At 38.3% G+C, this 25,125-nt stretch overlaps 1 protein-coding gene and 1 long non-coding RNA gene across 5 annotated transcripts in view; one reads left to right on the top strand and one right to left on the bottom strand.

Annotated features, from left to right (window-relative positions):
• Positions 1–1,030: 1,030 nt before the first annotated feature.
• Positions 1,031–19,318, bottom strand: TEX55 (testis expressed 55). 4 transcript variants are annotated; one of them, XM_039221156.1, is made up of 5 exons: positions 18,117–19,318; positions 17,381–17,533; positions 15,027–15,089; positions 13,146–13,244; positions 8,882–9,008 (listed from the first exon to the last, which is right to left on the bottom strand). In XM_039221156.1, exons 1-5 carry the CDS (start codon positions 19,272–19,274, stop codon positions 8,958–8,960), a joined length of 1,524 nt encoding a protein of 507 aa, XP_039077087.1. In that variant the 5' UTR covers positions 19,275–19,318; the 3' UTR covers positions 8,882–8,957. The 4 variants fall into 4 exon arrangements, with proteins under 4 accessions (XP_039077090.1, XP_039077087.1, XP_039077088.1 ...); XM_039221157.1 differs by having other exon boundaries at positions 15,027–15,086; XM_039221159.1 differs by lacking the exons at positions 8,882–9,008; positions 13,146–13,244 and adding an exon at positions 1,031–1,055.
• LOC120223117 overlaps positions 19,310–25,125 on the top strand; it is a 32,266-nt gene continuing 26,450 nt past the window's right edge. The window contains exon 1 of the long non-coding RNA XR_005526205.1: positions 19,310–19,652. This is a non-coding gene — a long non-coding RNA (uncharacterized LOC120223117). The remainder of the gene's footprint in view (positions 19,653–25,125) is intronic.

Below are 25,125 nucleotides of genomic sequence, written 5' to 3'. Positions count from 1 at the left end.
GATTGCTTGTCAAGTCACAAACAACCTCTGTTTTGCCATATCCTGCAGACACTTAGTCTTCATTTTATTTGGTCACTCAGCAGCTACTGATACAGCTGACAAGTCCATTCTCTTCTGGTTTCCATAATACTTTATGCCATATTCTTGTCATGTTTCCCCTAGTTTTCTGGCTGTTCCTTCTCAGTCCCCTCTCCTCTTGGGCCTAACCAACTGTGTTAGGAAACTTAAGAGCTAGATCCAGCTCTGAACTCTGAATCTGGCTCCAAACCTGTATCCATCGGGAGAATCAGCCCTTCTCTCCTTACCTGTCACTCATTCCCACTACTTCCTGGTTAGAAGTTCTACAAGATAAAGCAACATTGTCTGGACTTAAGGAAAATAATAACAATTCCAGGTGTTTGTTTTCTTACAAGGACATCTTTGTTTCTCTGCTTTTCTTCTAGAACCTACTCTTTCATTCCTTGGCCACCAAGCTCTTGAAGAACAGTGAATTGTAGCCTCTCTCAATTTGATATTTAGTAAGTAAATATACTTCTGATTTTTTAGTTTTGTCTTACTAGACATTAGGCTCAGAAAATTCTGTGATGCGATTTAAAGCTACCCTGTTAAACCCAAGTGTCCTGAGAATGTTTAAGACGGTAAACCAGACTTTGTTGTTCCCCCTCCTTAAAATGGTTCAGTGGCTTCCCTTTGTGTTCAAGAGTAGGATCCAAGCTCCTCACCATGGCTTATAAGTTGCTCATGTATTCTCCAACTTCTTAGGTACTAATTTCATCCTATGTGTGCTCCAACCACATTGGCTTTCCAGTCCCTGTGGTGGAAATCCGTGTCCCCTACTGGTTCCTCTTTGTCATTCTTCATGTGCAGCTCTGCTCCTGATTCCTCTGAGAAGCCTTTCCTGATGTCTCTTCCTAGCGTAGCCTGCCCTCTCCATTCCTGTTACTTCCTCTCATATAAACACATTTTGTTTCCATCATAAAAATAATCAGGCTGGTATTTCCTTGTTTATTTATTGGTTGTTTTTTTCTTCCTCTGCCTTTGCTGCTTCACTGAAACTAGAATAGTTTAAAATGAATGAATGAGTTTCTGATTTGGGAGGTTTAGGTGAATTAGATCTATTTGTCTTGGGGCGGGTGGCGGGGGGGAACCCATTGCATTAAATAGAGCTTGAGAAGAGACAAAAGTGTGTAGCCAAAGTGCCAGTTCTATGAAAGTATCTGCATTTCTTTACGTTGTCCTAAATTATTCTCTGCTCTAAAAATAAAAATCATTATTTTATTTGGGTAACAAAATGAATGCATGTCCATTGTAGAAAATAAAAATAACTATACCTCCTTATCTAGTAATAAATACAGTAAGCATTTTGGTGTAGAATCATTCATTCAGGAACTATTTGAGGTACTATTATTTATCAGGTACTGTTATAGCAGGCATTAAGCAGACAAAATTCCTCCCCTTAAGGTACTTCTGATCTTTAAATTTTCCTCCATGTAATTGGGATCATAACTTATTTACAATCTTCTAAACCAGTTATTTTCATTTATAATATCGTGTAGACATTTCCCTATGGGATTATTCTATAACATAATTTTGGTGGATGTATTATATCTTGCATATGAATATGCTATTATGTATTTAACTGAATCCCAAAGGTTGAACATTCAAATTTTTAATTTTTCAATATTATAAATAATGTTGTGGATGGATAATCTTCTTCTTCTTCTTTTTTCTTAGTTTATTTATTCACTTTGAGAGAGAGAGAGAGAGAGAGAGTGAGCAGGGGATGGGCAGAGAGAGAGAATCCCAAGCAGATTCTGTGCTATCAGCATATAGCTCAATATGAAGTTCAAACTCCAAAACTGTGAGATCATGACCTGAGCCAAAATCAAGAGTCAGACACTTAACTGAGCCACCCAGGTGTCCCATGGAGAATATTCTTATGTATCAATTTTTAAACATGTTTCATTATTTCCTTAGTGTAAATTCCTAGAATTACAATTTCTGACTGAAGGGCATATTTGTTTTAAAGTGTTTGGATTTAGGGTGCCTGGGTGGCTCAGTAGACTTGATTTCTACTCAGGTCATAATCTCACTATCCTAAGATCTATCCCCTTGTTGCGCTCCACAGTGGGTGTGGAGACTGCTGAAGATTCTCTCCCTCTTTCTGTTCATTCACCCGCATTTGCATGTGCACACTCCCTCTCTTGATAAATATATAATCAATCAATCATTTAAATTAGTGTGATTCAGTTGCATTCCAGAGAGGTGGTAAAATGTATAATCCCCAAACAGTGTAAGAAAGAGCCCATTTATCTGTACTTTTAGACAGGTTAGGTGTGCCATCTTTAAATTTTTTCTTTTCCTAGGGGCATCTGGGTAGCTATTCGTTAAGCATACAACTCTTGTTTCGGCTCTGGTCATGATTTTGCAGTTCCTGGGATTGAACCCCATAAGCAGTTCTCTGATGGCAGCAAGAAGCCTGCTTAAGATTCTCTCCCTATCTTTCTTCCTCTCCCCCACTTGTTCTCTCTCTCTCAAATAAGCATTTAAAAAAATTTTTTTTGTCTATAGAAAATATTTAAGTGGTATCTAATTTTTGTTTTAATTTATGTTTCTTTGGTTATTTACATGTTTTCTTCAATAAATTTCCCACTCATGTTCTTGGCCTTTTTCTTTGACTGGGAGTATTTATGGTTTTAAAAATTGATTTGTGGGTATCATATGATTTCACTCATATGAGGAATTTAAGATACAAAACAGATGAACATAAGGAAGCAAAACAAAAATAATATAAAAACAAGGAGGGGGACACAACATAAGAGACTCAAATACAGAGAACAAACTGAGGGTTGCTGGAGGGATTGTAGGTGGGGGGATGGGTTAAATGAGTAAAGGGCATTAGTGATGACACTTGGGATACATAGGGGATGAATCGCTGGAATCTACTCTTGAAATCATTATAGCACTACGTGCTAACTAACTTGGATAGAAATTAAAAAATAAATAAGTAAATTTTAAAAAGTTGTTAAAAAGTTGATTTGAGGGAAGTTGTTATATACTTAGGATATTGCTCTGCCATTTTTTCATACATTTAAAATATTTCATGTCAATTATATATTTTCATTAATGATTTTCACTTTGGCATTATGCTTTAAAAAGGCTTTCTGACTCAAGATTTTATATTTTCCTATTCTTTTACTTCTGTCAGTCTGTTTCTTTCTCTACTTAACTCTTTATATGTATATGCATATAGTTATGTATGTATATGTGTATTATATGATTTGGGATAGATCCAACTATACTTATCCAGATAATCAAACAGAAATTACAGCAACATTAATTGTATAGATATGTTGTAATCAATCTGTGGTTGGACATTTTTGAGGTTGAAAATTCTCCTCACTTTCTTCTCAATATAAATTTTTGACACAAATCTTTTCTTTTTTTAAGTAGTCTCTATGCCAAGCATGAAGCCCAATGCAAGGCTTGAACTCACAAACCTGAGATCAAGACCTGAGCCCAGATCAAGGGTTGGACACTTTACCAACTAAGCCACCCGGCTGCCCAGACACAAATCTTCTTCATAGAATTCTCCAGGTTCAGTGTCATTTCAAGAAGTGTAATTTGACTATATGAGTGATTTCACTGTGGAGCAGTTTTGGTAATGACAGGTGTGGCTCTGGTAGTAGGTGACTGAAACAGACTGTAAAGGTCATCAGGGAGGAGTTCTTTTTTACTCCCAGCTCACGCCCTTTCCTCGTATCTGCCCATACTGCATTTAGAATCTCTGAGGCTCTGCCTGGAAAAATATCTTGTCCCTCCACTGAGCCATCTTTGTGGGTTTTGAGGTGGAACTTCTGTTCTGATTTATCTGCCCTATTTGCTTTCTGTTTTCAGAAATCACAAAAATCTCTGGTTTCTCTCCCTCCTGCTTTGAGTATCAAGATGGATTTGCTTCTTTCTGTAAATGTTTACTATAATCTTAATGGAGTTTGAGAAGAAATGCTTTTTCTTTAAAAAAAAAAAAACACAGAATTACGCAGACAACTTAGCTCTGCCTGTTGGAATCCTATGTGTTCATAACAACAGGCCACACTACCGCTCTCTGATGTTAGTGTGTTGCAAATTCTGCCAATGGTACAAGAAAAAAACTAACCTTTTGAGAGCATGATAAGGCACTGGCATACCAGTACTGCTTGGCACTCATAAAAAACACAATTCCCTCTGAGTTTTAGCCTTATGATGTTCCCAACCAAACAACTGATGTGAAGATTCAAGCATAGATACACAGATATTTGGAACCATTCTTGTCCACACCTCTGTACTCAAAAATATATCTAGACACATGATCACAAAAACATCAGCAGACCTAATTGTGTGTGTGTACACCCCCCCACATGCACACACACACACACATATATATACACATTGATTACATAAGAGAAAAAGAAGGTAGGTAGAAGAGAGTGAGAGAGTAAAACTGAGAATAAGTTAGTTAGAGAATAAGAAATGATAGGAGGGTTTATTGTGGAAATCATTTCACAGTATACACATATATCTATAATCATTACATTGTACGCCTAACACAATGTTATACATCAATTGTCTCAATAAAGCTAGACACACATATATGCTCGTGTGCAAAATAATAGGAAGCTAATTTAAAAAAAAAAAATAAAGCATTTGCAAAATACCAAACAGTAAAACAAAGGAATTTGTAGAGAATGGAAGAAATAGGCTAATTCTCCTGAAGACTCGGGTATTCCTGTTTATAATGTTTCTGAGTTTCATAGCTATTCTTTTTCACTCACTTCTGTCATAAAGTGGACTTAAAAATATTAATGTCCACATTTATTCTTTTTTTAGAACAGCATTATTTTTTTGAAAGTTGATTTTTGTTTTTTGAGTACTTATTTATTTTGAGAGAGAAAGAGTGTGTGCACGAGTGGGGGAGGGGCAGAAAGAGAAGGAGAGAGAATTCCAAGTAGGCTCTGGTGCTGTCAGCATGGAGCCAACCAGGCGCTCGAACCCACAAACCATGAGATCATGACCTGAGCCAAAATCAAGAACCAAAGACCAGACACTTAACTAAGTCAGGGGGGATACTTCTTAGAACAGTTTTATTGATGTATAATTCACATACCACAAAATTCACCCTTTGAAGTGTATAATTCGGTGCTTTTTAGAACAGAGGTGTGTACCATTACTACTATCTAATTCCAGAACATTTTCATCACCCCCAAAAGAAACCTCCTACTCATTGCATTCACTCCCCATTACCTTCTCTCCTCTGCCTCTGACATCCACTAATCTACTTTCCATCTCTATGGATTTGCCTATGCTTGATATTACACATGTATGGGATCATATAATGTATGGTCTTTTATGTCTGGCTTCTTTCACTTAGCAGAATGTTTTCAAGGTTCAGCTAAGTCATAGTCATGTATCTGTACTTCATTCCTTTTTATAACTAAGTAATGTTCCATTGTATGCACATGTCACTTTTTTCATTTTTCATTTTTTAAAATTGTAAAAACATGTAACATATTGTTGACTACCATAACCATTTTTAAATTTACAGTTCAGTGGTATTAAGTACATTCATTCACATTGTTGTGCAACAGACCTCCAGACCTTTTCCATCTTGCAGAACTGTTAACTCTATGCCTAGTAAACAACTCTATGCCTAGTTTCTCCTCCCCCCTGATAACCATCATTTTACTTTCTATAAATGTGAACTACTTTAGATAACTTATGTAAGTGGAATCATAAAATATTTGCCTTTTTTTGACTTGCTTATGTCACTTAGCATAATGTCCTTAAGGTTCATCCATATTGTAGCATGTCACAATTTCCTTCTTTATAAGGCTGAATAATATTCTATTGTATTTACTATGTATGTAAAATATACCATATTTTATTTATCCATTCATCTGTTGCTTATCATTTTTATTTTTAATTTTTTGAGAGAGACATAGAGGGCGCAAGTGAGCAAGGGGCAGAGAGAGAGAGAAAGAGACAGAATCCCATAAGGGGTGGAGAGAAGGGGGAGTGAGAGAGAGAGGGTGGAGGGGAGTGGGGCTCACTTGAAGCAGTTCGTGTTCATCTGAAGCGGGGCTTGAGCTCATCTGATGTGGGGCTCGAACTCACAAAATGAGAGATCATGACCTGAGCCTAAGTCAGATGCTTAACAAGTGAGCCACTCAGGTGCCCAATTATCACATTTTTAAAATCCATTGATCACTTGCTGGACATTTTGCTTTGCTTCTACCTTTTGGTTATTATGAATGCTGTTAGGAACACTCATGTACAAATTTGTGTAAAAATAGGCTGCATACTTTCAGTTGTCTTAGGTATATACCTAGGTGTGGAATTGCTGAGTCACATGATAATACAACATTTAACTTTCTGAAGAATTGCCAGACTGTTTTCAAAGTGGCTACACCATTTTACATTTCTCCCAACTGCGTATGAGTGTTCTAATTTCTCCACATCTTTCTCAACACTTGCTGTTTGTTTGTCTTTTTGATTACAGCCATCCCAGTGAGTGTGAAGTGGTATCTCATCTTGGTTTCGATTTCCATTTTCCTAATGATGGATGATGTCACATTTATTCTTTAAATCGAAGAGGGGAGGGGATAGGGCTAGGAAAACTGGTCTAGTAGCTTTACTTTCTGTTACTGTGAGATCAGGGTGGTAGGGAATACAGTGAGGAAGAGTCATTAGGATTGCTCAGGTAAAATGGAATATTAATACTGTTGATAATAATACCACTAAAATAAGAGCTAACAGTGCCAGGCACTGTTCTAAGTGCTTTTACATATTATCTCATTTAGAGCTTGGAACACTTACACCTCATATCTATAGGAGTAACTCCTTCTTCAGAAGCATCCTTGGAGGATTCCTTCAAGGGATATCATATCTTTTTGTTTTGACACTGAAACTTTTATTCCCCATTAACATTTTTCTTCCACATGGCCAGCCATGTCCTCTGTTAGTTTTACTCTTGGAAAGGCCTTTTCTAAGACTCCACTTCCCTTCCTAGCTTGCAGGTCTTTCCACCCAGATTCTCACCTTTGGTGTTTACTCTGGGCCTGGGATTACTTCTTACCACTTAGGGACTAAAAACTGAATATACTTTTAGTTGATTGATTTCCTACACTAGGTAGCTCTTTTATTTATTTTTTTATTTAAAAAATTTTAATGTATTTTTAAAAATTTATTTCTGAGAGAGAGAGACAGCCTGAGCAGGGGAGGGTCAGAGAGAGGGAGACACAGAATCTGAAGCAGTCTCCAGGCTCTGAGCTAGCTGTCAGCACAGAGCCCGACGTGGGGCTCAAACTCACGAACCGTGAGATCATGACCTGAGCTTAAGTCGGACACTTGACCGACTGTAGGTAGCTCTTTTAGTAGGGAGCCTGAGTCACTGAAAGTGAGGCTTAATCTCCCATTTTCTTCTTTCTCCTTTCAATCAAATGTTTTTAGACAGGACCAAGGGACCATACCAAGCTCATCCCCTCTGGTCTACTGCCTCACCGCAAAAGGTCAAAATGACACTTGTGAAACATATCACAGAGAAAGCTAATAAGAAGTGCTGGATGACTGGGATGGTCTGGTCTGAAGTGTTCTGCTTTGGGAAATATATCAAAGCTCTCTGGTATTTGGGCTGAAAACCAGTGAACTAAATTTAATACTTAATTTCAGAAGTTAATGATAATATCCAACTTTTCAATCACCAGTAATAGTGTTGGCCCTTCAATCTTTGGGTTATTTTGTTCCACCAGCTGATGAATTACAACCTCAGTCACATCACTCAAACTTTCCCCATAGGTTATCCACATTCACCTGGTTTTGCTAGCCCGCAATCAACAGACAGTTTCCTTATCTGAGGGGAGAACATTAATGGAGTCTAAGCACATGCACATTTTGTGGGCAACTAAAGGAGTTTAATAAAATTCTGAAGTTATTAGGAGATTTTTTTAGTATAATTATTAGAAATGACATGCAGGTATAAAAAAAGTAGGATTTGTACTTGATTGTTCAAACGGAAATTTAATTCATTGCAATGCAACCACATAATTATATCAAGTCAGCAGTTAAACAGTATAAAGAATCAATTCTGCTTTAATGTTAAAAGAGAAATTAAACAACAGGTTCAGCTTTAAAAAATAGTAGTAGATGGTCATCTCAGTTATGAATGCTAGGCAGATCTTCTCATACCAGACAGACTATGTAAAGGCTTTTTGCATTTAAATACCAGTTTTACTGGCTACACATTCCATACAGTGTGGATACTCTTCAAAGGATAAAGGTATTGAGGAAGTGGGATTCTGCCCTCTCACAGGTGTGTACATAGTAGTATAACATGTTTGAATTTTGCTGTAGGTTAAAAATCAGAAGAGAGGTATCTCTAGGATTAGATTAAATCACATCCACTAATGGCAGAATATAACAGATGAGGTCAAAGAGGAAAATAGTAAAAATATGTTGGAGGTATTAAGAAACAAGGAAAAAAGAGATGACAACAATCACCTTTCATTAAGAGAGGAAAAAAGTGCTGTTAAAAATTATTTTCCACATATTTTTTGCTTGAAAATTTTATCCACAGCTCAGAGACATGATAGAGTTGTATGCTTTATGAGAACTACATGTAAATTGCTAATATTCTTTTCTTGGTCCTCTTTGGGATTTGTGAACTTGTTATCGTGCAGTGCTTTGGAGGAATGAGTATCGAAATATCAAGGCATGGATAAGTATTACACGTATATATTTTGCATGATTAGCCTGAGGTATCTCTAACTATTACATGAATTTTTGAAGTGGATAGCTTATAGACTTTTACTTAAAAATTAAGAACATATTTAGGCAGATTCACTTCCAATGACGATTCAAAAATCATTTTTCAGAGCAAGAAACAGAACATAGTGTTGATACTGAGGAGAATGTTGAGGAGAAATTTATTCTTTGTAGGTTTCACATTTGTCTCTGTTTTCTATCATTTCCTGTACCTGAGGAGAATGAAAAAGAATTTTTTTCCACTTGCAATTTTGGACAACTTAGAATTACTGTATCTTGTGGTATTAAAATATATAGAAATTTAAAATACAAAAGTCCTTCTACTGACCAAGTACAAATAACTTAGACTTTGATAAGTCAAGAATACCTGTTGTAATTTCTAGGGGAACTATTAAAAATATTGAAAAGAATTATTATGACAGTGACTCTCTTCTGTTTGACACTGTAATTTTAGATACATATCATACACATTTGCCAAAACCTATAGAATTCATGACACAAAGAGAGAATCCTAACATAAAACATGGACTCCAGCAAATAATAATGTATCAATATTGGCTCATCACTGTAAGAACTGTAGCACACTAATTCAAGGTGTCAATATAGGGGAAACTAGAGGTAGAAAATTGGGAAAAGAGAAGGGAGTGAATGGAACTCACTGGGCTTTCTGCTCAATTTTTATGCAAACCCCAAAACTACTCTAAGAATATAAAGTCTATTACATTTTGAAATCATCCTAATGGGACATCAAAAAAAATTAAGAGTGTATAACTTCTAAACTAATAGAAAAATTAAAAAAGGAAGGCAAAAAGTAGAGGAAAAGAAATAGAACAGGTAGAACCAATAAATAGCATATGGTTGGACAATAGATGTAAATTCACACATATCTCTAATAACAACAAATATATATGAGCTAAATTAAAAGTTTGTCAGATTTAAATAATGATAAAAATTTATAAGGCATCTAAAACTTAACAACAGTCAAGTTAAAAGTAATAAGGACGGAAAAATATATATCATTTAAACATTGACTGAAATAAATCTGGTATAGCTTTAACAATATTGAGAAAAGTAGTTAAAGTTCATGTTATATCTCTTAGTGATAAATAGGTCAATTTAAAAGAAAGATATAAGAATTCCAATTCATATGTACCTAATAACATAACCTTAACTACATACACACAGCATAACTTAACAGAACTATAGGAGACAGGCAAATTGACAATCATATTGGAAGACATAAACAGCATATTTAGCAAACTTGATCTTATAGATATATTTTAAATACTTCCTAATAACTTCAGAATAAGTTTTTTTCAATTCCAAATAATTCATTAACAATTAACCATATGTTGCATCATAAAGCAAAAAAAAAAAAAAACCACATTTCAAATATTTGAAATCTTGTTATATGAATGAAGCACAATTGGCTTAGAAATCATTAACCAATGGGAAATTAGAAAATCCAGTATTTAATAATCTATATAAATAATGTCTCTAAACCCATGAGTTGAAGAAGAAAATGATGAAAATTAGAAACTATTTTGAACTAAATAAGTGAAAATACCACATAGTTAAACTTCTGTGATAAAACCTTAAATGTATATGTTTTATACAAAAAAGTAAGATCTGCCTTCCATACGCAAGAGTAAGCACTTAAAAAAACAAATCCTGCAGGGGTAACTAGTGGCTCAGTCAGTTAAGCACCTAACTCTTGATTTCAGCTCAGTTCATGGTCTCACACTTCATGAGATCGAGCCCTGTGTCAGGCTCTGAGCCGACAGCATGGAGCCTGCTTGGGATTCTCTCTCTCCTGCTCTCTGCTCCTCCCCCACTTATACTTTCTGTCTCTCTCTCAAAATAAATAAACTTAAGGGGCGCCTGGGTGGCTTAGTCGGTTAAGCGTCCGACTTTCGCTTAGGTCATGATCTCGCGGTTTGTGGGTTCGAGCCCCGCGTCAGGCTCTGTGCTGACTGCCAGCTCAGATCCTGGAGCCTGTTTCAGTCTGTGACTCCCTCTCTCTCTGACCCTCCCCTGTTCACGCTGTCTCGCTCTCTCTCTCTCCTAGAAATAAATAAAACATTTAAAAAAAAATAAACTTAAAAAAACGAATCCTGCCAATAACAGCTATGTACTATGATTTAAAATCAATTAATGTGATATACCACATTCACAAAATAAAGGATAAAAATCACATGATTGTCTTAATAGATCCAGAAAAGGCATTTGACAAAATTTAGCATCCTCTCGTGAGAATAACTCTCAACAAAATAGGAATAGAAGGAAGTTACCTCAACAAAATAAAGGCCATCTATGAAAGACCCACAGCCAACACCATACTCAGTGGTGAAAACCTAAAAGCTTTTCCTCTAAGATCAGGAACAAGGCAAAAATACCCATTGTTGCCACTTGAACATAGTACTGGAAGTCCTAGCCTGAGCAATTAGGCAAGGCAAAGAAATAAAAGGCAACCAAATCAAAAAGGAAGAAGGAAAATAATCTTTTCCACTTGAAATGGGTTGTACATTCTAGGTTTTCTAAGTGTGTTTTTTGAGAGATCACATGTGAGTGAGTCAGGGAGGGATAGAGAGTGGGAGAGAGAGAGAATCCCAAGCAGGCTCAGCACTGTCAGGGCAGAGCCCAATGTGGGGCTCACTCTAACAAACGATGAAGTCATAACCTCAGATGAAATCAAGAGTTGGACACTTAACCAACTGAGCCACCCATTTGTTTCCTTCTCTCTCTGCCTCTCCCCAGCTTGTGCGCTCTCTAAATAGATGAATAAATAAATAAAATTTAAAATCCTTAAAATAAAGATTCAAGCAGCTCCGCTAACCCCCAAAATCATGAATTCCAATGAATACCATGATAAAACTTCTGGAAACTAAAGATAATGACAAGATTGTGAAGGAAGCCAGTAAAAAATGGGACACTATCTACAGGGGATCACAATTTGGATGATTGTGGATTTCTCCTCCAAAACTATGAAGGCCAGGAAGTAAGGAAACTACATTTTTAAGAGCTGGACAAGTCAATTCAGAATTCTATATCCAGCAAAAATTTTCTACAAGAATGTGTAATAGATTTTCAGATAAAGTAAAACCAAGACTGTTCTCTGCCAGCAGCAATACAAAAAGGGCTGAAAGAAGTTTTTCAGGCTGAAATGAAATAATTTCAGAGAGAAACATGGAAATTCACAAATGAAGGAAGAACAATAGAAATAGCAATTATCTGGATAAATGTAAAAGATTACATTTTCCTCTTAAGTTCCTTAAAACAAACAAACAAACAAAATAAATAAATGAACTGTGAAAAGTTAGGGATATAGATGTAACTCCTAGAGTGATCAGTAAAAAATAATAGGTATAAGCTAAAAGTCAATACCTAAATTAAAGTAGAATACTAAAACTATTCAAATAATCCAAGAGAAGGCAATAAAAGAAGAACAGAAGAATAAGAGATAAAAAGAAAAATAATAAAATGAGAGCTCTAAATTCAACCATACTGATAATTAGGTTAAACACTAATGGTTTAAACCAGGAGTTGGCAAACTTTCTGAAAAGAGCTGAATAATACACATTTTAGGCATTGCAGGACACAAACTATCTGTTGCTGCTGCTGAATTCCCCTCCCCTTTCCCCTTCTTTCACTTACTTTCTTCTCTTTCTTCCTTTGCCTTCTCTTTTTTTTTTCTCCTCCTCCCCCTCCTCCTCCTTCAACCACTTTATTTTGTCTTTTTTTTTTTTTTAACATTTATTCAGTTTTGAGAGACGCAGAGAGACAGAACATGAGTGGGGAAGAGCAGAGAGAGAGAGAGAGATAGACAGACAGACAGACAGAATCTGATGCAGCCTCCAGGCTCTGAGCCGTTAGCACAGAGCCCAACACGAGGCTCAAACTCAGAATCCTGAAACCATGACCTGAGCCAAAGTTGGACGCTTAACAGACTGAGCCCCCCAGCACCCGAATTCAACCACTTTAAAAGGGTAAATTCTCTCTTAGCTTTTGGGCCATTTAAAAACAGTTGGCCCATAGTTTGCCTACCCTTGTTCTAAATAGTTCAGTTAAAAAGCAGAGATTATCATATAAGATAAGAAAGACCCAACTATGTGGTACTTACAAGAGACACAATTTCAATATAAAACATTGATAGGTTGCAAATAAATGGGTAAAAAAATATATACCAAGTAAATTGTAAGGCTGGACTGGCTATATTAATATGAGGGAGAATAAACTTCAATAAATAAACCTCAAGGCAAAGAATATAACCAAGGAGAAAGATGGACATTTCATAATGATAAAAGAGTTAATTAATCAGAAAGATATAATAATTATAAATGTGCATGTACCTTACTGTTTTCAGAAAATTTCCTGGCCTTAGTGTGTAGGAAAAGAGAACCCAACAGGAGCCCTGCAGACCCTTGAGTTGAGACGATGGAGCTGAGATCCTAGGGAAATTAAGACAGTTATGGTTCACAGGGAAGAGTGCCAGAGAGGAGAGAATGGTACAGAAAGAACTCCATAAATCTGTAGAAGGTCCCCTTCAAGTAATCCCTTGCACATATATGAGAAAACTACCAGACGCCATGGAAAGAACCAAACCAGGAATAGTGCCTATTACCACCAGTTGAACTGGAAAACCTCATGATTCGTGGGGCATTGGGTAGAATACTCAAAAGAATCTTGCCTCAGTAGTGGGGAATAATTAGCCCTAGACTGAAAATTGATCTGCTTCACTCTAAAAAAAATCCTAAAAGCAAAATCTGAAAAGATCAAGCTATTTCCAAGTAAATTAGCTAGGCCCCAAAATAAAGTCCCAGAACATTTACAAGACAACAACAACAACAACAAAATCTAGCACCCACCAAGGCAAAACTCATAATTATCTTACATCAATCAAAAATTACCAGGCATATACCTACAACTAATATAATATCCTGTGTCAGTTATATCTCAATAAAAAATTACTAGGCATACAAAGAAGCAGGAAAATTAAAAGTTATTATAACTGCATTCTCTGTTTAAAAAGTAAAGTAGAGGAGCACCTGGGTGGCTCAATGGGTTGAGCGTCTGACTTTGGCTTAGGTCATGATCTTATGGCTTGTGAGTTCAAGCCCCACATCGGGCTCTGTGTTGATGGCTCAGAGCATGGATCCTGCTTCGGATTCTGTGTCTCCCTCTCTCTCTCTGCCCTTTCCCCTGTTCTCTCTCTCTCAAAATAAACAAACATTAAAAAAAAAAAAAGTAAAGTAGAGACATCAACATTCTAGAAAAGACACCAGCTAAACTCCTAGGGATGAAACTACAAAAATTATAATGTACGCAGTGAAAAATACACTGGCATTTAAAAGAATTAGGTATAGGGGAGTCACAGGAGATAACGCAATAATCCAAAGCCAGTAAAAGTGGAGCTAACCTCTTAACCTCGAAGGTCAAGAGGAGAGGACATTACTGGAATTCAGAAGCGAAGAGTCATGTAAAAAGATGCCTTGAGAGGAGCAATGACCTCCAGACAGCTCAAGACAGATCATAAAGGAAAAGCCCAGGGAAATAAACTTGATCTCACCTTCTTTCCTCCTTCCAATCTTCCTCTAGGTTTTCCCGTCGGGTTAACCCAGTTGGAAGTCAGAAGGAATGAGAGCCTGTTATAAATGAGTAAGAAAAAGACAAAAAATACCATAGAAAAAGAAATATTTCAAAATGGCCAATAGACAAATGAAAAGGTATGCAACTGCCTTAGTAATCAGGAAAAAGAAGCTTGAAGTTGCAGTGATTACTATTAATCCATCAGAATAGCGAATGCTAAAAAGACATTAGCATTCAACGCTTTAAAAGTGCTCCGTTGGGACAATGAACTATTTAAGAAAAAAATAAAATAAAGTAAAAAAATAAAAGTGCTCCGTTGGGGCCCCTGGGTGGCTCAGTCAGTTAAGCATCCAACTTTGACTCAGGACATGATCTCAAGGTTCAAGATTAAAGCCTGCATCAGGCTCTGTGCTGACAGCTCGGAGCCTCCTGGAGCCTGTTTGAGATTCTGTGTCTCCCTCTTTCTGCCCCTTCCTCACTTGTGCATGAGCTCTCTCTCTCTCCCTCAAAAATAAATATTAAAAAAATTAAAGTGGTCCCTTTATGATAATCCAGTTAGTTGTACGTGTTTTGTTTTATACATGTGTACGTGTGCTACATTTTACAATAGAGTTAAAAGGTTTTCTTTTTCTCCTATTCCATACCTTGTACAGCATAAAACTCAGGGGGTCCTCTGGCTTTTCATAGACTAAGTTTTCAGTGATCTGCTGAGAGAGAACATGAGGTGTGGCATTATGGTTGTGAACTAAAGTAATGTGGTCACGTTGTATGTGAAGCAATCTCATGCACTGACCTAGTATGCACCATAGCCTTCATGTATCTCTATAAAGTGACAAATTACTTTCTTACTACTGATAAAATCAGGCATTTGCCTGATGGTAAAATTTAGAGGAATAATAATTTAGTAATAACAGCAATGGATACTTTTCTAGCTTCCAAGATCAAACAGGTACTGAGACAGTTTTGGAGAAAGTTTTTGTTTTGAGAATTCCGATTTTGCTAGACTGAGAAATTAGTGAATTAATCCCTTATCTTTATTCAAAAGAAAAGCCTTTTGAATAAATTAAAAACACTATATATCTTTACATAGCATGTTCCCTGTGAGTCCTCTGATTCTAAAAGGTGAAAAACATATTTAGTGTTTGAAACGATAAATGAGAAAACATAGACAAAACTTTAGAAATTCACTTCCATACTTTGTTGTTGTTTAATAAACCAAAACATTAAAATAAAGTAAGCAGAATTCTCATTTGCAGGGAATAACAATGGGGCAAGTTTCAGGTATAAAATATTTAACATCCATTAAATGTACCATGCCAATGATGTATTTCATATGTTTCTATTGATCACATATTTGATAACTAATTTTTCTTACAATAACATTACATTCACAAGTATTATTTTTCCTTGACATATGAAGAAAATTATAGAATGATTTGAATCGTACTCTCTTCAATAGCTTTCATCCTTCAGTTTAATAATGAGTAGTTCTTTGATTAAAGCCAGAAAACCCAGCCATTAGCACTCCCCCACAGAAAGACATTTTAAGAAAGAAAAGGCATAGAGCAGGGTTAATGAAGTAAAATCACTCCTCTCTGTTTTATATGAGGAAATGGAGATTTGCTGTTTATTAATTTTCTTCAAATCACAAAGATGGCAGAGTTAGGTGGAGCTTTGGGCTAACAGATTGCATAATTTGTGCTCTTGCTTCTACATCCTATTTCTTTTTTATTTTTTTATCGTTTTTTTATTAAAAATTTTTTTTAATTTTTTTAAATTTATTTCTAGGAGAGAGAGAGAGAGAGATCGAGACAGCATGAGCAGGGGAGGGTCAGAGAGAGGGAGTCACAGACTCTGAAACAGGCTCCAGGCTCTGAGTTGGCAGTCAGCACAGAGCCCGATGCGGGGCTCGAACCCACGAACCGCGAGATCATGACCTAAGCGAAAGTCGGACGCTTAACCGACTAAGCCACCCAGGCGCCCCTACATCCTATTTCTTTAAACTTAAGCTTTTCCAGTTAAAATGGATTTTTTTCCTAGTTTAAATGTTTTCACCTGAGGTGGGTCATTCTTACTTTCCACGTTTCTAACCACAAAGTTACTACATGTACACTGTTAGAATATACACACATGTGCCTTGTTGGTTAATGATATTAACATAAAAATAAACATGTCAGGCAAATGAAAACAAAAACAGCCCACCAAAACCCAAATATGTTATAAATGTAATAATCTCTTACAATTCTATATTGGCCAAGGAAAGTTCATACTTTAAAAGAGGCTCCAGCCCCATATCTGGAGGTCAATAAGATTTATAATTTTGGGGCGTCTGGGTGGTTCAGTCGGTTGAGCGTCAGACTTTGGCTCAGGACATGATCTCACGGTTCATGGGTTCAAGCCCCGCATCGGGCTCTGTGCTGACAGCTAGCTCAGAGCCTGGAGCCTGCTTCAGATTCTGTGTCTCCCTCTCTCTCTGACCCTCCCCTGCTCATGCTGTCTCTCTCTCAGAAATAAATGAAAACATTAAAAACAATAAAAAAATAAGATTTGTAATTTCAAGAATTAAAAACAACTTTTCACTACTTCTTTTCCCCCCTAAACAATGCAGAGTTTTAGATGGTCACAGGTTGGTTATCTTTTGAAAGTATTACACACCTGACTGAAAAAGCTTTTTTCTCTCAATTGCCAATATTTTGTCCTTCCTTCCCAGTCTGAGTCAAACTCTAACCCTTGGCCATATTTTTCCATATCAACTAACCTGCCTGATCTCTAATCCCTCTGAAGGGCTTCGCATTATGGTAAATAACATTCTTTGGTGTTTATCATTTACTACTTTTGGTTAAATACATCTTAGTGCATTTATTGACTTCTCAATGAGATTATATCCCCTTTATAACAAAGGCCCATTCCTGTACCTCTAAAAGCCAGGTCCAAGTTTGTTTGTTACCTTGTAATTACTATAAAACTCACTCTTAAAGAAAGGGATTGAGAGATTTACCTGAAATATTTGCAGAATGTGGTGTTTCTCCATGTATCGTAGTGCAACTTGATAAGGATCTTCATATACAATAGGAGGGAATTGCCCCCTATAAGTCTGACCGTATCCAAGAGATCTCTTTCCTTCTTGGAAATATGATTCTGGAATATCATCCTGCAATAGAAATATACCCCCCACCCCCACCCCAGAGAGTCTTTAATAAATTGAAAAACCCCAGGAAGCTTTGTTGTTATTGTTGCTGTTTATCAGTGGAATCTGGTGTTGATGGAACCTGGATACCAGGAATTCAAGATAAGATTACGATGACAAACCTGGCTGATCCTCCTGACAATATAATGCACCTCAAGTCCTGGAAACTACCTTAGGCATCTCCAATCTACTTCAAATAATTTTCCCTTCACAGGGATCTCCAATTGACTCCAAATTCCTTTCCTTTGGTAGAAGCCCAGAGAAGGGAAATGACAGAGTAGGCAGCAGAACCAAGACTCATGAATATTTGTTCATTGATCCTTTCTGAATGGCCTTCCAGTAGCAGAGGAGGCAACCTATCTATTCCCCCCCTTCTCCTGCCCTTCCCAAATCCCCTGCCCTTCCCGAATAAACTGTAATGTGTAGGTTTATTCCTTGTCTTTGATCCAACCTGTGCCTTCTTCCTGTCCTGCCCCCATGCCACCACAACAAACCCCTGGCTTGGCCTCCGATTTCCCAGGTGGTATCAAATGCCCCTTTAACCTACAGGTTTGGTTTCTATGGCTTTAGTTTTCTCTTGACCAAAGACATAGTCCAGCTTGGATGAGATAGAGGGAAATCTTTGGGAATAGACTTGGTCTTTTGCTTGGAAATTACTGGAGAATCTGGCATCAAATAAGTCAAATGCTTGCAGATCGGTTACACTTTCTGTGTCAGTTTCAGCTGAAACCCAGGAACTGTCATGGTCTATTCTTCTGGCCTCAAATTTGCAGGGTTCTACTCTGAATTCAGCCTTTTTGTTCTCCTTGCTGTCACCAAATCGGGTCAATATTCTGCCATTGTACTGGCCAGGTGCTTCATCGTCTGCCAGATAGTCCTTTCTGGAGTAATTCTTTTCACCCATTAAGTGGTCAACCTTGTAATCATCGCCAGAGTCAGTCTTATTCACTGTAAGGTGATGAGCACTACTGTCAGCCTGGTCAGCAGTTTGCTGTTCAGCTGCTAGTTCAATAGCTTCCTCGTACACTTTGTGGTGAGTCTTTATAGACGTTCTGGGGTCAACTTGGTTAGATGGTCTATAGCCAATCTGTTCAGAAGTTCTTTGTTCAACCAAGCCAGACAATCTGCCCTCAGTCTGTTCAGAACTTCTTCGTTCAACCAGGCCGGACAATCTGCCCTCAGTCTGTTCAGAAGTTCTTTGCTCAGCTTGGCTGGACATTTGGTGGTCAATCTGTCCAGAAGGTGCTTGGTTGGACTGGTTAGACAACTTATTGTCAATCTGTTCAGAAGATCTTCCTTCAGTCTGGTTGGACATTCTGCGTTCAATATGTACAGAAGTTCTTTGTCCATGCAGAAGAGACACCTGGCTGTCATGATGGGGTTGGCCAGAGGTCTTCTCATACATTCTTTGGTCATCCTGATCAAATGTACCACCCTGAGCAACATTAGCATGGTTGGATGCTCTGAGATCAGCTTCATCAGATATTTGGCGTCCAGTGGGTTCATATACTTTGTGGTCAGTCTGTCCAGACACTCCTTGGGCAGGCTGCTCAGCCCTTCTTTGATCAGTCTGGTCATCTGCCTCTTCTTCATTCTGGCTCACCCAGTTGTCTTCCTTGCTGTCTGTGCGTCTGTCATCTGGGGACTTGGTTGTGCTTTTAGGTTCCAAGGACTCTTCAGGAGCCTCTTTGAGAAGTTTTTCCATTTTCTGCCCTCGCTGGTCTTGGTTGCCAGACGCAATGGGTGGGGCCAAGCTGGTCGCCTAGGTGACCATCAGGGGCGCGCAACGTCGTTGCCCGCGGGCTTTGTTTGGCCTCCGAGCGCGCAGGCTCTTTCGGGTGCGCGGGCGCCACCCCTGCCCAGGTCGGGGCTGCCTAGAGCCGCGGGTGCCGAGTCCGCCTACAAGCAGTGTGGCCAGGAGCGCCGGGCGGACGCCCTTCTCCTGAGAAGTGGTGATAGCCACACGCGACAGTCGCCACCGCCCAGCCACTAGGCTCGGGGCTCTGTGAATCGGTGCCCCAGAGCGGTACTCGCAGCGTTCTTGTGAAGATTCCCGGCGGGTGCCGGAAACCGGACCGCGCAGGTACCGCTCCTCTAATCGCGGGCCACGTGTTAGCGAGGTAGCGGCGGCGGACGGCGCGGAGGAGGCGCACCTGCACTGCGCCCTGGGCTGCCACCCAATCAGATCCGCGCTTCGTCCGCTCCGGCCTATTCACAGGTGCTCCCGGTATGGTGTTAGTGCTGGGCACTGTGCAGGTCAATGGTCCTGCTAAATGCTCTTCTGCGTTAGGCTCTAAGCGGTACTGTAGTGATGAGGCCAATCCCTGTGTTTTTTCCTTTTAAATTCTTTAAACCATTTAAAAATCCTGCCTGTACAGTGCCCGTACCGTTTTCAGTGGTACCAGGAAAGAGTTTAGTCCCTCTAAGAGCTGTGTTAGCAAAGTCAGATGCATCTTTCCTCACAATAAGGCGTAGACAGGAGAGGTTTGCTCTCTTCCCCACCTTCGCCACCACGCACCTCTGAGCATTCGTTGCTGCGGGTTCATCCTGTCCTTTGTCTCCAAGGACAGATGAGCAGCTGTTTTCCTGCCTTTTGGGTAGAGCTGCCCTGGCTGTGGAAACTCGGGGCTATGAGAACCCCCAAGGTGTGTTTTTTGTTTGTATGCTTTGCGGAATTAGACATACATGACTGGAGGGCTAAAGAGAGGAGATCCAATGAGAAATGGGTTCTAAAATCACCCCCATTTAACTGACATAGCAGAAAGAATTAGGGCCTAGAGTTCCAAAAAGAAAGGGAGTAAGAAACGTGGGGGGGGGGGGGGAGAAATATTTAACAAGTGGGGAATTTGCACCTGGTGGGGGCTGGGTTTTGAGATCTGGCCCTCCCGTTTTGAAATAAACGTTAAGAATCCACGCCAGGCCAGTATGCCCTCTACTTTCAGGAATAGGGCAGTACAGAGGTGGTAAGTGATGAAACATTTGTCTGACTCTTCAAAGCCTAAAGCCACTGAGGCAGGCCAGCCATTGGTAGTATAATACCAACTATTCCTTTAGTATGGGTTTAATTGCATTCGATAATTAGAGATATCACTTAAAATCCAAATGCAAATAATTGTGATCAAGATATGAAAGGCAGAGTGGGTACCATTGATGCCACACTTAGGAGTAAAAAGAATCTAGGTACACTGAAGTAATACCATTTATGTAACAGTATCTAGAACATAGTAGGTGCTCACAAAGGGTTTGTTGAGTATAAATATGTGAAGGATCTGCCTCATTTATGTATTTAAAAGTGTGTGGAGTGGGACGCCTGGGTGGCCCAGTTGGCTAAGCCTCGGACTTCTGCTCAGGTCATGATCTTACCGCTCATGAGTTTGAGCCCAGCATTGGACTCTCTGCTGTCAGAGCAGAGCCCACTTCCATTCCTGTTACTGTCTCCTCTCTGTTTGCTCCTCCCCAGCTCATACTTTCTCTCTGTCTCAAAAGTAAATAAAAACATTTTTAAAAATGTGTGGAGCAAATAGACTGCATTTATAGTAAAAGATGATAGGCTATAGTTTACAATTTCAAAGGGGTATTGGTTTTGTAGATGTGTTTTTCTATTTATAACTTAAATTTATTCACTGTAGAAAAGAAAAACAAGCATAAAGAAAAAATTGAATTCCCCAAACACCCAAAGGATAACTTTTATTAACATTTTAATGTATATCTTTGTAGAATTTCCCCCTGCAAATCTATACATCTAATAGTTATAGTTATGTGTATATTTTACAAAATGGAATCAAACTGTGCAACTGTTCTATAAACTACATTTTCATTTAACACTGTGGTATAAATGTTCTTCCTTGTCAATAAATCTAAATTAAAGAACACTGGCTTTTGGAGTCAGACCGAGTTTGCTCTAATTCAGTATCTGTCATTCCCTAGACTGCTGAGGGTGGGCAAATATCATTATTTATCTGATCCTCAGTTTTCTCATCTTCAGATGAAAATGGGAATAGAGTAATAGCTCTCAGAGTTCTTGTGACAACTAAATGAGATGATATATGTAATTAGTTTGTATGTGCTTCATAAAAAGTAGCTAGTTTAAAATTTATATGTAATCTATTATATGAATTTATTTTGTTGCTTTTAACAGTGCTGCATTGACCATCATTGTACAGATATTTTACAAATTTGTCATGTTTTTTTCTTTAAGATGAATTTTTAGTTGTGGAATTGCTTGGCTAAGGAAATGTGCTCATTCTGGTCTTTGGAAAGTATTGTACTTTAAAATGTCCTTCAGAAAAGTTGAGCCATTGTCTTTGGAAAGTATTGTATTTTAAAATGTCCTTCAGAAAAGTTGAGCCATTCTATGACTCCACCATTAATATACTGGAGTGCTATTTCTCAATACCAACACTAATTCTGTATATATATTTTATTTTTGCCTGTCTGATAAGTGAAAAATAGTATCTTGTTTTAATTTGTATTCTTTTCATGTGTTTAATGGCTATTTGTTTTTGTTTTTGGTAAATGTCCTAGTCATGCCCTTTTCTTTTCCTTATTGATTTGTGAGAACTTCCTATATACTAAAATTTTTAATTTTTTATTACATACAAATATTGCAAATAAAGTTTCCTGTCTTGTTTGCCATGTAGAGTTTTATATATTTTTTATTTTTATGAAGTTAAATTCATTTTTCTCTTTGTAGTTTTTATCTTTTGGTCATGCTTACAGAGACCTTCCCTGTCTCTCAAGATAACATAAATGTTCCCCAACTGTATTTTCTTTTAGTACTTTTCAGTATGTATGTATTTCTTTTTTACTTCCATAGAGTAAAGTGCACAAAACTGTGAAGTTTGATGATTTTTTAAAAATGTTTATTTATTTTTGAGAGACAGAGAGAGGCAGCACAAGTGTGGGAGGGCAAAGAGAGAGGGAGACACAGAATCTGAAGCAGGCTCCAGGCTCTGAACTGTCAGCACAGAGCCAGATATGGGGCTGAAATCCGTGAATCACGAGATCATGACCTGAGCTGAGGTCAGACACTCAACTGACTGAGCCATCCAGGTGCCCCAAAGCTTGATGAATTTTTACGTATGTATCCATCCATGCATACACCATCCAGATCAAGAGATAGGCTGTTTTTATATTTTAGCAGTTAAGTACTGTTCTAATCTGTGTTTCCATAGCTTAGTTTCTCTGACTTTTGAACATCATGCAGTATGACTCTTGTTGGATATTATTTATTACTTCTGAGCAGTATTCCATTGTATGATTATACTGCAAACTGCTGATATTGGTTGACATTGGATTGTTTACAGCTTGGAACTTTTTTGGTATGTGTCTTTTGGTGGACATAAGTGCTTATTTCTCTGGAATATACCAGAGTATAGGATTCCTGGGTCGTTGAATAGACTCATATTTGGCCCTTATAGATACTGCCAGACAGTTTCCCAAAATAGTAGTACCAGTATACATTCTCACCACAATGCATAAGAGTTCAAGGTGCTTTGCATGTTTGCCTTTTACTGTTGGCTGTTCTGGTTTGTTGGTTCTCAGTGGAGTTTTCATTTGTATTTTCCTTATAACTAATGATGTTGAGCACATTTACAGATACTTATTGGCCATTTGGCTATCTTTTTTTTTACAAAGTAGCTGTTCACATCTTTTGCCCATTTTCATATTGGATTGTTCATCTTATTCTTATTGATTTATAGGACTTATTTATGTAGCATACTTGTATGTATGTGTTTGTGTGTATTTTTAAAACCCTTAACACTTTAAGTTTTCTGTATTTTATTTTGGTAGATTGTTTGTGATAGAAATCTCACCTAATCTTATTTTTAAAAGGTTATCTAGATATTCCAATGCCTTTTATTTTTTTAAAAAAATAATTATTTCTTACTGATTTAAAATATTAGCTTTTCCATATAACACTCTCTAGTACACACTTGAGTCTATTTGTATACATTTCACTCTTGTTTTGTTAAGAAAAAATGATCTGTTCTGGTGTTTCTCTCAGACTGTTTTATGATTGTAGGTTTATTATATACAATAATATCTCATAGAATAAATTTCCTCTCATTTGTTTTCTTTAAAAATAATTTGTGAGTGGGAAGAGGGCAAGATGGTGGAGAAGTAGGGAGCTCCATACATTTCACTCACCCCCATATCTCACACGGAGAAGGCCTGAAGCCATAGGAACCCTTACAGAATCCAGGAGTTTAGGAGGAAAAGGAGACCGAGTCCGCTGAGAAAACCTTCTAGCAGGAGTGCAAACTGGGAAAGATAAAATCGGGCTGGGACCAGAGACACGGGGGGGGGGGGGGGATCCCCCTCAGCAGGGAGCCACAGTGAGTTTAGGGGGGAGAAAAGAGTGGCCGAAACTGCTCAAGACACTGTCCCTGTCGCTGGAGAAGAGAAAAACCTCCGCTTGGGACACAGAGGGATCCAGTTTCCTGCTGTCCAGCTGACCCTAGGCAGGACACACTGGTCCCAGGCGACCCCGGGTGAAACTGCTCCCCGTTTGCCAGCTCGACCTGGAGGGTATGCATGGCAGCCATGCCTTTGTGCTTCTGGCTCAGCTGGATCCCTAAGGGGGAGGCAAAAGACTCAAAACTGTTCTGAGAGATTTGCCCGCGAGTTTATATTTTGGGTGAAGGGACACAGAGGGACCCGGGTTCCTACTGTCCAGCTGACCCTAGGCAGGACACACTGGTCCCAGGCGACCCCGGGTGAAACTGCTTCTCGTTCGCCAGCCCAACCTGGAGGAGACGGGAGCAGCGGCTTCTGGCTCGATCCCCAGGGGGAAGGCGAGAGGCTTGAAACTGCTCTGAGGAGCTCGCCTGCGAGTTTATAATTCGGGCAATTTCAATGAGGTGTGTGGACTGAGATCTGGAAACGAGGCCTGCAATCAGGCAATTAAAGAGGAAATTAAAAAATATATGGAAACAAATGAAAATGAAAAACAACAATCCAAAATCTATGGGATGTGGCAAAGGTAGTCCTAAGAGGAAAGTACATTGCACTCCAGGCCTATTTCAAGAAATTAGAAAAAGAGCAAGTCCAAAATCTAACAGCTCACCTAAAGGAACTAGAGGCAGAGCAACAGAATGGCCCAAACCCAGCAGAAGAAGAGAAAAAGTAAAAATCGGAGCAGAAATAACCAACATAGAGACCAAAGAAACAATTGAACAGATCAATGAAACCAAGAGTTGGTTTTTTGAGAAAATAAACAAAATTGACAAACCTCTAGCCAGGCTTCTCAAAAAGAAAAGAGAGAGCACCCAAATAGACAAAATCATGAATGAAAATGGACTTATTACAACCAACCCCTCAGAAATACAAGCAATTATCAGGGAGTACTGTGAAAAATTATATGCCAACAAATTGGACAACCTAGAAGAAATGGATAAATTCCTAAACACACACTCACTACCAAAATTCACACGGGAAGAGATAGAAAATCTGAACAGACCCATAACTAGTGAAGAAATTGAATCAGTGATCAAAAATCTCCCAACAATAAGAGCCCTGGACCTGATGGCTTCCCTGGGGAATTCTACCAGACG

This window comes from Hyaena hyaena, unplaced genomic scaffold (genome assembly GCF_003009895.1).
Source record: "Hyaena hyaena isolate Hyena2069 unplaced genomic scaffold, ASM300989v1 scaffold_961, whole genome shotgun sequence".
NCBI classification, from domain to species: Eukaryota; Metazoa; Chordata; class Mammalia; order Carnivora; family Hyaenidae; genus Hyaena; species Hyaena hyaena.
Note: the sequence above shows the minus strand (reverse complement) of the source record. Positions and strands in the feature narration are given on the sequence as shown.